The following is a 15,165-nucleotide window of genomic DNA, read 5'->3' as shown; positions in this document are numbered from 1 at the left end:
CCCCCCCCACCCCTTAACAGATGTCTCAGAAGTGATTGGTGTCCATCTTAACCTCAAAACATCACCGAGACCAAGAACAGAGGAGACAACCAAGCGCAAATGACCACGAGATTCCTCAAGACGCAATTCCACGCTCTAAGACAGCGGGTAACCCTGACGTGATTTCCCGTAAACTTCCACTCACTTTGTAGACGTCGGAGAAGAAACCAGAGCCAATCCACTCGCAGGTGAAATCGTCCAGGCGCGTAAGGCAGGAGAAGGCACTGATGAGGGCTCTGTAGGACGAAGGGCACACCCTGCCCACCTGGAGGAGAGCGGCAAAATTCCACAGCTCAGCACTTTAGTCGGAAACAGTGACCTTAGACTTTTGACTTTTGCCTTTTTACCATGTTATGGATGTCCACACTAACAAAAAAGAATGAACTCTGCAAATGTTTCTGAATTTTGCTGTTGTTGTTGGAATAAATAAAAAGATAAGCGGTTTGGGAGATAAATGGATGGATGGATCCAGAAGATTTTAGATGATGATGAAAACTTTTCAGATTTGTTTTCTCCCAAACGAAAGGAAAAAATATTGGGAGGAAAAAAAAATAAAATCAATTGAAAATATTTTGCTGATTTTTTTCAATTACAAATATTTTTTTAATAAAAAAAATGGAAAAATGTTTCACATTTTTTTCTGTTAAAAAAATGTTTGAAATAAAAACTAAAAATGTTTATTTTTTTAACATATAAAACAGGCAAGAAAAGAAATGAAAATGAACTGAAGAGACTGACCTGCGACGGTGGCCCCGTGCCCATCTCGCACACCCCTAGGCCCCCGACACCGTCTCTGTCCTCGGCAAGGCGTTCGGGTCGCGTTGGGAACGCGGCGATAGAGTTGCGTTTATTCCGGTCCATGACGACGACGATGACGATAAAGATGGCGACGCCAGTGGGGGTAACGCGAGTCTTCTTCTGTATTGTACCCACATGACAAGAGTGCCGGATTGTTCTCCAGTTGCGGAAGAGGGCTCAGTGGTTGCGGCTCAGGGCTGCGGGGGTTCTGCTGGGCGAAAGGGCTGTCACAGGTAGGGCGGTGATCCGGTAGAGACCTGGAGAGGATTAAGGAAATATGAATCATGTGACACGATGCCATTCAAGGAATAAAAATCAGTACAGTGGTATTCCTCTCTTAAACTATTAAAGCAATACCAATTTCGAAGCTTACGATTTGATTTGAGAACAGGACAATATGAAGTGATTATAACGTGGGGTTTTTTCCACCACGGATCGTGTCCCGGTCTGTCGGTATGAAACCCAAACAGCAACAGCCTCAGATTCTAAAACAATGATTCATAATTGAATGCGACCATAGAAAATGATTCAAGGACAATAAATTGCTACTGTAAAAAGCCAATGAAAAATGATTCCATTAGTATTCAATGAATAACGTTTCATTCAAGAACAATATTAGGATCACCGAGAACGATTTGATAAAATTGACCTTTCCGACCTGTCAATCACTCGTAGAATCATAGCCAATCAGATAGCCGCATTGTCTTAACCCCTGGCTTGACACGCCCCTCTCGCCGGATTGTCCCACAGGCAATGCTGGTTGTCAGTAGCGTGCGCTTGGAAAAGTTAATGTTACGAAGAAAATGGTCCTCAGATGCGCTTGGGGAACGTGCAATTCTGATGAAGGATATCCGGCTAGGTTACAAGGGGCCCGGTTGATTCACTTTCCAAAGCCTAAAACACAGTTGACGAAGTCTCTACGATGGATGTTCTACGCCAAAGAGTCGGTAGTGATACGTAAATGCACTACGTCGTCTAAGAAATATGTCTATTTGCCGATTTATATCACAACCGACTTTAAAGACAGAGCACTGGGTTCGATTACGAGGCAAGTCAAATGAATTCACCCACTCACTTCTAAAAACTACAATGACATTACACGTGATCCTCCCAAGTAAAAAGTACTCACCCCGCTTTACATGTGCAGTACGATTCCACTATTTTATCCTCTTGGATTACAATATGAAGTTTTTTTTTGCATCGATCGCCAACGTTTCGCTTAAACTCTGACATTGCGTCCCGCTCCATCCAAAATCTTAATTCTTTGAAATAGTTAAGACCTCTCTGTAGAACGCTCTTGGACAAGTCTGACGCATTTGTCAAAAAACTTACCCCAATATTAACTGGAATACGCGATAAGAGAATCGAGTTCAAACATGTTCTGTTCAACAGCCATTTTGAAAGATTGCGGGACACGGCTAAGGGGGGGGGAGTTTAAGATCGCCATCGGAAAGGTCCATTCAAGGTCTTTAACTTGTTTATCCTTTCCAGAAATACCAAGTGGATCAATGGAGCACTGCTGAATAAAGCCTGGAAACACAACAACTCCAATTGTGAGTGATTGTTAAAAGATTTATCAAGCAAGTGACGTGAACCTTTGCGCCGTCTGTTTTTTTAACAACGCGAACAAGAAAGATCTGCTAAGGTGAAAGGTCACTTTTATCTCTGCTCACAAACATTTCCCTTAAGCCTCTCTTTTACCCAAAACGACTTCTATGAAAATGAGAGCCATAAATAGACATATTCGTAATAGAATCCTTTGATAGCATGTTTTTCCATAATTATTTCACAAGGGGAAAAAAAAAATCTAAGTGAAATGAAAATGCATCAAGTCAAACGACACGAGATTACGCTCGCCTGTTACTGGCCAGAAGAATGTAAACAGGAAAAAGGTTTCCCGAGTGAAACGCCGCTAAAGGTCATGTTTGAGAACTACAATAATTACGGTATATGGACAATGTAGCAGAGTGCCTTTTAAAAAGAATCTTACGCGGTGGCAAGACATCTTCGTAAAGTTTCATCGCTTTATGACTTTATTAAGACACCATCAATGCATGATTGGCTCATTTTAAAGGGCAGGAATCTCACAGTAGGAAATATCAGTAGATATCGAGGACACATTGCAATATCTATATCACAAAAAGGGAAACATCAGAAACACTTTAGGACAATTCGACAACGAATGGCTCTATTTTTCCACCCGTCCGTTTTCGGAACTGCTTATCCTCACTCGAGTCGCGGGTTTACCCGAACTCCCCAGAGATGTCAATCTGACCCCTAACCCTAATTTTTCAGAAACACCAATCTAACACTCCAGAGATGTCATCTTAACCACGAACCCAAACCCAAACTCGCCCCTAAACCCCAACCGTAAATCTCGAGACATCATCCTAACCCAAAACTAACCCCAAATCCACATCGTGCTAACCCCCCTTAACTTGTAACTCCAACTTTACCCAAAACGGAACCAGAACCCAACCATGACTTCCTATACCACAGGTGTCAAACTCAAGGCCGAGGGGCCAAATCTGACCCGCCGCGTGATTTTATGTGGCCTGCGAAGGAAAATTATGAGAATTAACTTCCATGATTTAAAAAAAAAAAAATCTGTGCTAAAGTTTCAAATCGTCACATCACAAATGATAACATTGCGATATTTCAAGAAATATTCTGTGCCCAAACAACAACAATAGTTCAAAAACCCATTACCCTTGATTTGTGATGAGAAAACTAGCTCATAAATTTAATTTGTACATATGATGAGGTGCAAGATTTTCATGGTTTCACGTTCATAACGGGGCGGCACGGTAGATCAGCTGGTAAAGCATTAGTCTCAGAATTCTGAGGTGCCGGGTTTGATTCCGGCCCTGCCTGTTTGGAGTTTGCGTGTTCTCCCCGTCCCTGCGTGGATTTTCTACGGGCACTCTGGTTTCCTCCCACATCCCAAAAAAGTGCAACATTAATTGGACACTCTAAATTGCCCATAGGTGTGATTGTGAATGTGGCTGTTTGTCTCGATGTGCCCTGTGATTGGGTGGCGACCACTTCAGGGTGTACCCCGCCTCCTGCCCGTTGACAGCTGGGATAGGTTTCAGCCCTCCCCGCGACCCTTGTGAGGATAAGCAGCTAAGAAAATGAATGGATGGATGGATGGACATTCATCATGGCCCTCTGAGGGAAACTGTAACTACAATGTGGCCTGTGACAAATATGAGTTTGACACCCCTGTCCGCTGCCATAATAGTGTAATGCAGGCCTAGAAAACTCATGGCGTACATATTTGTCCAAAAGTCAGATTTTTATGTTTATCACTCAATAACGTTATTGACATAATTCGAAAGTACTGGGAGTTCTTTCCAGGGCACATGAACGCTCATTGTGTATCTTATAGCGCTGGGCACTCTAGTTGCATTAAAAATAACACATCTCAAAGTCAAGAAACGACATCTTGATTAAAGCGAAGCCAAGTTGCGGCGTCATAAGATCACAACCTAAAAACAGCGGCCATTAACATGTCATCAAAGCTGCCGAATGACTCATGAGATCGCCGTGTCCTTAAAAGGCTCCTCGCTCCTTCTTCCCTCCTTTTCTCTCGTTTTCTGTCCCGCTTCAAACGGCGAGACAAAAGCTGCGCCAAGAAAAACGCGAGTGGCCCGTGCCAGCCCTCAAGCTCGGCTCTCTAATTTCACCGGCGAGAATAGATGGTCGGGAGGCGCGCTTGCTTTAAACGCCGCTGCCGCTGAGGATGAATGGCAATTACCGTTCAAATTTAAGCTTGATTGGAAACAGCTGGCAGCACTGCAAAAATGCACCACGATCGAGTAGCTTTGTATTTTGCCGGGGTGCCGGGGGCATTTTGCGTCCGCAGATCCCTACAACCAACGTTATGATTCATGGCCCCCCCAAAAATCCAGTAAAAAGCTTCAGAAGTCACACAAACACTTGGTTTGTCACGGCAAATTTCCACATACCCTATGAAAGCTCCGTTCAGTGGGTATCAAAGACGACGACCTTAGAATTGAACTGCTAGCGCTTATAACTAGCTACTAGCCAACTGGCTAACTTCGTGACACCAAAGGCAGCAATTTTTCAAATTATTTTGGTTCATTTTTTTGTCTTTATGTGTGTGGGTTTTTTTTTTTTTGCAAAACAAAGGACTTATATGGTAAGAATAAAGTGACGAGACAAAAATGACAACTGTTAATGTTAGCTGCTAGCACTACTCTTCTAGCGATATAGCTAGTCGTTGTCTGGCGAGCATCCTGCCATCACTTGTAGTTCAACTGATTTTATATTTATCTTTAACTGTCTTTTTTTTACAACTGGAAGAAGAATCCAACTGTTAAAAGAAGAACGTGAGAAGATAACAATGAAAACTATTAGATTTAACTCCACTAGCCGCAAGTTAGATCGCTAGCAGTTGCCTCCCTAGCGATCTGTCATTGTGTTATCAAAAAGTGTTTTACTGGTTCTGTCATCATGATATAAATATTAAAATATTCACCTTATCAATTGTGTGAACGGGTGTTCTACTTTATGTTTATCTGAACACGAAGCAGGCGCGTGTTCCTTCTATATTTGCTCCCGATAATTACACCCTTTGTACATACTCTATGTGGAGAAAACGCCACAGGAAGCAGAGAAAGAAAAAAAAAAAAGGGAGTGGGATTTTTCTTTTTCCGCGGCGTAAAATGTGGCCTGTTGTTAGTGCAAACCAGATGGGCGTCCCGAGGGAGCGGCCCGGGGTGCGGAAGAGTAGACTAGACCGTAGTTACGCCACCCAGATGTGTCCCACTGAATTACGCGCTAATAGAGGCTGTCAGCAATAAATCACAAGCACGGGAGGGGGGACGAGTGGTTCTGGAGGGGCGACCCCAGAGATCGCATTTAGGGTTTTGATAACAATCTTACATTTTTTTGGAGAAAGAATAGCAGTGGTGGGGAGTATCCGTGCAAATACTTTTCACTTTTACAGCGCATATTTCGGAACAGATTTCTACTCGTTACTTTGTCAAATAGACTCGTTCCTTTGACCTCCGAAGATGATAAAACAATGTAAAAAAAGATGGATTCTGGCACATGCAATTCCTTCAGTAATTTTCCGTGACTGCTGTTTTCTCCCGACATTGTGCGGTGTAAATATGTACACCACAGGTGTCAAACTCAAGGCCCGGGGCCTAATCCAGCCCGTGAAGGCAAATCATATGTATCAACTTTCATGATTTTTGTTCAAATGTGTACCAAAATTTTTAATTGTCATATCATAAATATTAACGTTGAGATATTACAAACATTTTTGTGTTACCAAACAACAATTACTCTCAATTTCTGATCCCAAGTTCATAAATTTCATATGTAAATTTGACCACAGGTGTCAAACACAAGGCCCGGGGGCCAGATCCAGCCCACCGCATGACTTTATGCGGCCCGGGAAGGCAAGTCATATGTATCAACTTTCATGACTTTTTTTCAAATGTGTACCAAAATTTTTAATTGTCATATCATAAATATTAACGTTGAGATATTACAAGCATTTTTGTGTTACCAAACAACAATTACTCTCAATTTTTGATCCCAAGTTCATAAATTTCATATGTAAATTGGACCACCGGCGTCAAACTCAAGGCCCGGGGGCCAGATCCAGCCCACCGCATGACTTTATGCGCCCCGCGAAGGCAAATCATATGCATCAACTTTCATAATTTTTGTTCAAATGTGTACCAAAATTTTTGACTGTCATACCATAAATGATAACGTACAGATATTGCAAGCATTATTGTGTGACCAAACAACAATTACTCTCAATTTCTGATCCCAAGTTCATAAATTTCATATGTAAATTTGATGAGGCGGTTAAAGATTTTTATGGTTTCAGTCATAACGGCCCTTGTTTCTACTGGGTGCTAACGCTGCTAATGGTTTAGTGTTCCCCCTGCTTCATACAGTTCTTCCCTCCACTGCCCAGCTGCTCCTAGCTAAGTAGTCAGGCTCATGGGCTTTCCCGGCTGCGGGAAGTGGCGCACAGGCAAAGACAAAAGCCGTGCATATTTATTGCCGCGACGTGCGTTTAAAGCGTCGATGGGCAACGTGTCCTGCGGTTCACGTTAGTTCTCGCTGCCTTCTTCATCAATCCCACATTGATTCTCATGCATACCGGAGGCGGCGTTCAGTCGAAGCAGGGCTTAACTCGCTAGTCATTTGGGGTCCCAAGGCAAACATGGTCATGTGCCCCACCCCCAACAGTATCATTTAGACCACTTTGTCCTGCTTTTGAAAAATTTTCAGCAGTTTGCATGCCTTCCCTGTGCCCGCGTTGGTTTTCTCCAGGTACTCACCAACAGGAAAAGTTTTTTTTTTTTTTTTTGGCTACGGTATATCCAAAATTGCGTTTGTCATAGTATAGATAAATTTATTTCACCTCTTTCCAAAAGATAAAACTTTCTCCTGAAAAACCAAACAATAAATTGCAATTGCAATATTTTTGGCTAATTACACACTAGTGTAGCCTGGACATTTTTACACTGTACAGCAGCTTTAGCTAACATTTTTACGACTCGGTCCCTACCCTGAATTAGTCAATCACTTTATCTACTGAAAATGTATTTTGCATTTTTAAACAATACAAAACATGCATGTGAGGCACGGGTATCGTTTATGTCCAGTTGGTGTCGCCATCCACATATTCAATGCTGTAGTATCTGTGACTTTGAATGTGTGTGGCGTCAAAAGGCAGGTCCGTCTGGCCTGGTGAGTGACGTGTGCGCCAGCGAATGAGAGGGCCAATCTGCGCATTGAGCTCATAAGCATCGGCTGCAAACCATAGCAGCTCGTGTATGAATGGATTACATTTCTTTCATTCAGTCATTTTTCGTTACCGATTGTTCATCAAAGCCATTGAAAGTGAACCGCTTGCAGAGGCACGACGACGCATTCTATCGAGTTGTGGTACCGTGTATTCAATTAGCTAACATTGCGGCGGTGACGCGACATGAGCTGCTGCGGTACGCAAGTTCTGTTTTACAGTAAACACAATTTCCATTTGTTATCTTCCACTTTTTAAGGGCGAAATAATGCCAATTTTAGCAATAGCTTCTTTCCCCCTTGCCATGAACATTTTATAAACAGTTGACTTGTGAATTCAAAGTAACATTTTGCATATCTCTGAGCGCCTTAGTGCATTCATCCCATATCTCGCTCTGTCACTTTGTATCATTTGCGCAATTCTGTTGCCGATCGCTATCACTGGCTGCACTATTTCCCCATTTTTATTGCTTAATGACCGTGCGTCCATTCCTCATTGTACATTTTGTCATAATGTAAGTTAGTAACTCCAGTTAGCGGAGACAAATTCACCATGTTTTACTTTTAACATAGTCAGTACTGTCAATATTGGGACATGGACACAGTTCTCATGTTTTTGCCTCTAGACACCGTCGTAATAGATTTGAAATAAAATGAACACGATGTGCTTTCACGTCACACAATTTCAGGCTATTTTTATCCTAATCAGGTGATCGGCGAAGGAATCGCAATTTTTATATGTGCCTCCCACGTTTTGAAGGACCGCAGGCGAAATGGGGCAAATGAACAATTATAAATCAAACACTGACTTTTTAAATACTTGGTTGTTAATCCTTTACAGTAAATTACAGCCTGAATTTTGCGACACATCGACGGGCGTCAGACGCAGGATTTCATCCTTGGTGATGAGCTGTTAGACCTCTTCAGTTATCGCTTGCTCTAGGGGCATTTTTTACTGATTTTTTTTTTTGTTTTCAGCAATATTTTCATACGCGTTTCTTGTTTAAAACCTTTCCCGTGACTCACAATGGTGTTTCACGTACAGGTATGGCCGTTTAATAAGTACTCCCAGTGAGAACTTGCTATTGTGAAGAACAACAAAAATGACTGCCTTCAAATTCGGGGGGTGAGGTGAGGAATTTGTTCCATAGGTTCACTTGCTCTCCGGGTCATTTTCTGAACTTTCTCTGACTCCGTTGGCTGACTATTGGAACTGGAATGGACGGTACTAGTCGAAAGAAGATAATACCGTTTAGTTTGTTTTCCAGTATTGATAATATTAAGACAGTCGGGAATGTTACCGTGGAATTTACAACATTGTTTTGGGGTGTTTGTCCAAATATAAGTGACAAAACCTCTCAAATAAAGCGGTGGTTCGCAAACTGGGTTCCTGGAATTTTTATTATTTTTTTTTAAACACACAAGTACCTGCACTTGTACTAACTAAAGTAAACAGTGTAATTACTTTGGCTCCCCGTGTATGATTTGTGTCACACTAGAAATAATAACTGCCTTTATAAGGACTCCCTGGACTAAAAAAAATACAAAAAACTTTGAGAACCTGTGATGTAATTCTCTAAGACAGGTGTGTAAAACACTTTTTGGTGGCCCAAATTGTACTTTGGGTTTCCTTCAAACAGCCGTTGTGACTGTAAAAACATGGTACATTATCATTTTATGAAAGACAGAGAATAAATTGATGGATAACTACTTTAGAAATCAGAAGTCAAGGAAATATTTGTTCAACTATTCAAGTAACTGAAAAAAATGGGGGTCGTAACACAAAAATCTCAATATCTATTATTTCATCCATCCATCTACCCATTTTCTTTGCCACTTATCCTCACAAGTGTCGCGGGGAGTGCCGGAGCCTATCCCAGCTGTCAACGAGCAGGAGGCGGGGTACACCCCGAACTGGTCGCCAGCCAATCGCAGGGCACATCGAGACAAACAGTCGCACACATAAACAAACCTAGGGGCAATTTAGTGTGTCCAATTAATGTTGCATGTTTTTGGGATGTGGGAGGAAACCAGAGTTCCCGGAGAAAACCCATGCAGGCACGGGGAGAACATGCAAACTCCACACAGGCGGGGCCGGGATTGAACCCGGGTCCTCAGAACTGTGAGGGCAATGCTTTACCAGCTGTGCGGCGCTATTATTTTATATATATGGTCATTTTAAATTAGCGGTAGGGCGGAGCATGTGGTTAGATCTTTGGCATCATAGTTCTGAGGACCGGGGTTCAAATGCTGGCCCCACCTGTGTGGGGTTTGCATGTTTTCCCCGTGCCTGCGTGGGTTTTCTCCGGGCACTCCGGTTTCCTCCCACATCCCAAAAACATGCAACATTAATTGGTCACTCTAAATTGCCCCTCGGTGTGATTATGAGTGCGGCTGTTTGTCTCGATGTGCCCTGCAATTGTCTGGGAACCAGTTCAGGGTGTACCCCGCCTCCTGCCCGTTGACAGCTGGGATAGACTCCAGCACTCCAGCGACCCTTGTGAGGATCAGCGGCTCAGAAAATGAACGGATGGATTTGAAACTGTGGAACAATTTTGAACAAGTTCACCCAAGTGATTTGCAATCGTGGGCCTCATAAAATGCCATGGCGGGGCAGATCGGCCCCCCGGGATGCGAGTTTGAATTATGTTTCTAGGCAACCTGAGCAAGGTGGCACTCAATCGAACGAACGGCGGAGACATGGAAAAATGTGAACCGCAGAAAAATAACGACGACAGATTTGTCTACGCAAGCTCTTTCCATCCATGGCTTCTGTTTACGAGAATTGTTTGATGTTGTCAGCTCAAAGAATGACTAAGAAAGAACCTACAAAAAAAAAATAATAATCCATACACAAACTCATCTCTTGTGTTTTCACTTTTGCACATCCTTTCTTTGCTGGTAATTTACCACCACACCTTGTCTATTTATTGTTGTATTTTTATTTTGACTTTTTTCTTCATTATTCTCACATGGTTTGCTCCAGGAAATACCAACTATTGTTTCTTAACATAAGACAAATACCCGTCCCTATTTAATTGGTATTTCAAAGATTTGGACGCGATACACATTCAACAGTAAGTAGATATTACAGTATTGTTATTTGTTTCTACAATATGAGTTGATACTTATATTGTAAATGCACTAAACGGCAAAGCTGCAATAAACCAGCTTAGTTTTGGAGCCCTGAGTTGTTGTTGGAATAAAAACTTGCACGTTTCTTTCAAGAGTGAAAATTAATTGCTTGGTGTTTAATAATGCAAAATCATTTCTTATCCGATTACTCGGTTAGGGCTAAACAGTAGAATACTCCATTCTAAAATTACATCGATAAGTGCAGCCACAGTAGGTTCACATCAGCAAAAGCTGTGGGAACACAATTTTTTGACGCCATAAAAATCAAGCCAAAACTTGTCAACATTGCAACATGATGGGCACGTTATTAAAGTCTTTTCCCATTTAGCAAAGTTATCAAAAACATGTACTGCATATAAGTGACAGCAATATATATTTTTTTCAGTATTATTTTCCATTGGTTTCACTTTTAACTCAGTACAGGGGAAGAATCGGTACTTCTTTTCCTTTTTTTTCCACGAGTACCTGCACTTTTAAAGAAAATAATGTACATTTTCCACCTCTGGTCAGCTGCCGTCAGCAGAAATATGACTTTCTTTTGATAGCATACAAACATTGAGCAATATGAAAGATTGTAAAGAAGTGCGGGAGGAACTGTTTGTGTGTAGCGAATACTCAAAATGGGTATCCTAAAACCCTTTTTACTATTTAAATGTAATTTATCCAGAGTTGAATCAGTCTTTACACTTTTATAGGGGCTTTTTTCCCCCTCAACACATGCATCTCTACTATTACTCAAGTACAGAGTCAAAGTACTTTTTGCACCTTTTCGAGGGTTCTTGGCAACATTTCTCGACCCCGTGGACCCCAAAAGGCTCGAGAAACCCTGATCTCAACGCGTTAAGAGCAAACGCTTGCATGATACCTGAGCAAGGTGACATTCAAACGGGCGAACCGCAGCAGCAGCAGCAGCAGCGGCAGCGGCAGCGGCGGCGGCCCCCGCCGCTTATCCGATGACCATCTGGTTCCAAAGTGCAACGATACGCCGCATAGCTGTCATTCCGCGGGGGCTCCGGCAACATTAACGGCCAGCCTCCCCTCCGCGGGGGTCAGTTGACTTATTATCGAGATGCCGCAGACGGCTTGAGCCCGCCAAGGGCCACCCGTTCGAAGCGATCCCATTAACCGCGGGCCCTCCGAAAACGTCTCGAAGTCAGGCCGACGGCCACACCAATAATGTGTATGAAAGTTGTCGCTGTGTGACGCCAGACAGGAAATAAAAAGTTTCAGCTCGCATTCGCAGCGGTGTGAGTTACCTGCTTGGACGTGCCGAGGGTGGTTCATGCTGGGTAATTCCGTAGAGAGGAAAAGAAAGGGGGGGGGGAATAAGAAGCGTTGATCAAGTTAGAAGTCCGAGGTGGGTGGGTGTTGGGCGCTAACTCGCTGCCTCTGCTCGTTTGTCAACAAAACTCAAGCTAGCGCGGACGTTGGCTAGCTAGCCAGCCCACCGCGAGAACTACAACAACGTCCCCCCCCCCAAAAAAAAAAAAAAAAAAAAACCTCCTCCTCCCGTTTGCCAAAGATGACGACGTTGTTGAAATCGTCTTTCTAAAACATTCTCCTTCCCACCAGCGGAGGCATGTTCGCTGTTTTTCTCCGCCCGCGGCAACAATTCAGCGCGTTGGCTGCAGTTTGACAGCTCGTCTCTCACCCGCCTTCCCACTCGCTGGGTGCACGAGCGGCACCGCCCACCTTTGATTGACACGGCGCTTAACCAATCGAAATCTTCTCTCACACACTCCTCTGCGGCGACAGTCAAAAGTCCAAATGTGTCTTCCCTCCATTTAAAAATTTCTTTTCACGATAATATTTTCAAATTATGAATCAATAGTGATAATAATGTAAAAAATTATTTAAAAAAACAATTAGAAATCTTGATTTTTTCATGAAAATTTGAGAAAAGAAAGTCGTTTTGACCCTGTAACAAATCTATATATTTTTAGTCCATGTTTTTGATTGTATCAATCGCATGAATAATAATTTGCAAAAATGTGTCTTTTTTCTTTCTTTCTTATAAGTCCTTATTTTTTTAACGGGATGATGTAGGTAAAGAACAAAGTTTTTTTTTTTCTTTAAAACAAGAAGTCTTTGATGTATGTCTCGCCCAGTCAGTTGGGACAAGCTCCATCTTACCCGGGATCCGATTGAGGATCGAAAATGATGCAATGTAAATTTCAAAATGGATATTTATACTCGCCTCCAAGCGCGTCTTTGTAAAACCTCAGACATAATTTATTAAAAACGGTGGCTTTACAGTGAAACTACAACGTCACCTGGTGGACAAACCTAGAAAGCATCGCTTTACGTACCTTTAAATGGGTAGGAGCTTCTCGATTCGCTTCCTTCAATAAGTGAAACTAAAGTGTAACTTAGAAGCGAGGTTGAACCCTACAGCAAAGTATAATTACATTTGGTATCCTTCCAAGTCCCCGAGTACAATACGCGTCACGTGTTTGTGATGTTTTGATGAATTTCGTCTCCTCGCCGGCGCCGTAGAATCATGTCACGTGACCGCGAGTGCTTCCTGTTTCTGTTGCGTTCCACACACTCCGGTCCGTTTTTGGCAATTTCCGGGAGGCCGCTCGCCAATTTAAACTAAAGAAACAACAGAAGAACTAATATTAACAGCTCCGTGTTTTAATATACTTGATCATCCGCCATGTCGACGCAACCGGCTCACGGCGCGGCTTTCCAGAGTAAGTTAGCCTCCATCATGGAGACGCTCGCTCAAGCGGCCGTGTTGGAGATCGCGCAGCTGTGGGAGGACGCCTTCACCCTGGTCCACGCCGAGCTCCGCCGTCGGGAGCGGGAGGTGGAAGCTCTGGAGAGGAAACTCCTGGAGAAGGAGCGGTGCAATTGGACTGTGTCGCCCGCCGCAATCCGCCCCTCCGGCGGGGAGCAGCAACATGACCAGCCGCCGCCCACCACTGATGGTAAAACTAATAAATAAACTATATTTAGATAATTATGCACTTGCGCATCCGCTCAAATCGACTTCATGCAGTCAAAATAGGTGGAATGTAATTATTTAATCGATTAAAGCATTTTATGACACCGTAACCACAACTTTTGTCCATCCAGGGCCACCATACGTTGTTTTTGGGTCAGCCAATGCGGAAGATAAACAAAACAAATCAGCTGTGCTTGGAAACACGCACTTTCTGCTATGTAGTCACTTTGACATATTGCAGGGATGTTCTAATAATTCGTTATTAAATAGTCGTAAACTACCGCGGTGTAATATTTCAGGCTCGAAGTGCGGATTGGCGTTTATGACGACAGCCATGAAAGAACAAAGGGACATTTAAGATTGAATGTTGGGTCAAGTCACGCCTCGTAAAGCGTTATAATTGCCTATTGATGCCACAAAATGGCGGCGGAGTGCGACATCCCAATTAGACAATGTTGTCTTAAGCATTAAAACAGCAAGTATGCTGGGAACTCTGTACAGTTTTTTTGTGCTCATATAAGATTAAAGTGTTTTAAAATCATATCAGGTGGTTTTGCTGTGGTTTTAGTGTGTTTGTATATGGTCTCTGACTATAATGGAGGTTCACTGTTTGGTATTTTCATCAAACCCAGGTTTAGCCACCGACAGTGTCCCAAAATCTTCTGAACAGAGCGCCACAGAGAAGGCGGACTCCTCAGCCAATCAGAGAGTGACGCCGGCCCTTCGGGAGAGCGCGAGCGAGCGGACGCCCGACGATGACGGAGCCAACGGGGATTTCCCAGTCAAGCAAGAGGACGACGAGAACGACGTCATGATTGTGGCGGATGTGACGGACGCCGAGGGCATCGCCCCCGCTGAGAGGCCGCCGGGCCGCGGCGCGGAAGAGGCCGCCGAGGACCAGGAAAGCCGCGTGTGGTCGTCCGTCTCCGTCGGCGACAGCGACACGGCGGAGGAGGCGGACTACTTCCTGACCGCCAATTCCCAGAACGTGGACTCGGAGATCCTGCTCATTGAGAACGCTTTGGACATCCTGGACACTTCCTCCGACAGGTTGCTCGCCAACGCCAGACACGCCGCGTCCAGCCACTCGAGGGTTCCCGTGACTTTTGGCCCGACCCACCGGGCCGGCCATTCGGACGAGAGGCAGAACTCCTTCCTCTCGGGGAAGTTCAATCTGGACAACGGCATCTTCATCTTCGACGACCAGAGGCTGGGCAAAAGCGCGGCGACGGCGCGGCGGGTCAAGGAGAAGTGGTTCATCTGCCCGTACTGCGGCAAGAGCTTCGACCGCGTCAGCCACCTGGAGATCCACCAGCGCATCCACACAGGCGAGAAGCCGTACACGTGTGACCTGTGCGGCAAGTCCTTCTCCCAGAGGAGCAACCTGCGCACGCACCAGCGTACGCACAAGGACGCCTTAACGCCTCAGTGACCCTACGAAA

At 43.9% G+C, this 15,165-nt stretch overlaps 2 protein-coding genes across 5 annotated transcripts in view; one reads left to right on the top strand and one right to left on the bottom strand.

The window, feature by feature from the left end:
- The window catches only part of tesk2 (testis associated actin remodelling kinase 2), a 31,724-nt gene extending 18,504 nt beyond the window's left edge, over positions 1–13,220 (bottom strand). Inside the window, exons 1-3 of one of the 4 annotated variants that reach the window (XM_061838948.1) lie at positions 13,083–13,220; positions 778–1,094; positions 185–304 (exon numbers count right to left, since the gene is read on the bottom strand). In XM_061838948.1, coding sequence (XP_061694932.1) covers positions 185–304; positions 778–900 — 243 coding nt within the window. In that variant the 5' untranslated portion in view covers positions 901–1,094; positions 13,083–13,220. Of the gene's footprint in view, positions 1–184; positions 305–777; positions 1,095–11,638; positions 11,955–12,029; positions 12,452–13,082 lie in introns of those variants that run through there. The other 3 variants (XM_061838950.1, XM_061838947.1, XM_061838949.1) reach the window with 3 other exon arrangements.
- Positions 13,221–13,281: 61 nt separating this feature from the next.
- On the top strand, positions 13,282–15,155 carry LOC133510710 (zinc finger protein 286A). The gene is made up of 2 exons (XM_061838956.1): positions 13,282–13,706; positions 14,356–15,155. The coding sequence occupies exons 1-2, from the start codon at positions 13,433–13,435 to the stop codon at positions 15,153–15,155; spliced, it is 1,074 nt and encodes a 357-aa protein (XP_061694940.1). The 5' UTR covers positions 13,282–13,432.
- Positions 15,156–15,165: the final 10 nt, after the last annotated feature.

Source organism: Syngnathoides biaculeatus, chromosome 13 (genome assembly GCF_019802595.1).
Source record: "Syngnathoides biaculeatus isolate LvHL_M chromosome 13, ASM1980259v1, whole genome shotgun sequence".
NCBI lineage: Eukaryota > Metazoa > Chordata > Actinopteri > Syngnathiformes > Syngnathidae > Syngnathoides > Syngnathoides biaculeatus.
Note: the sequence above shows the minus strand (reverse complement) of the source record. Positions and strands in the feature narration are given on the sequence as shown.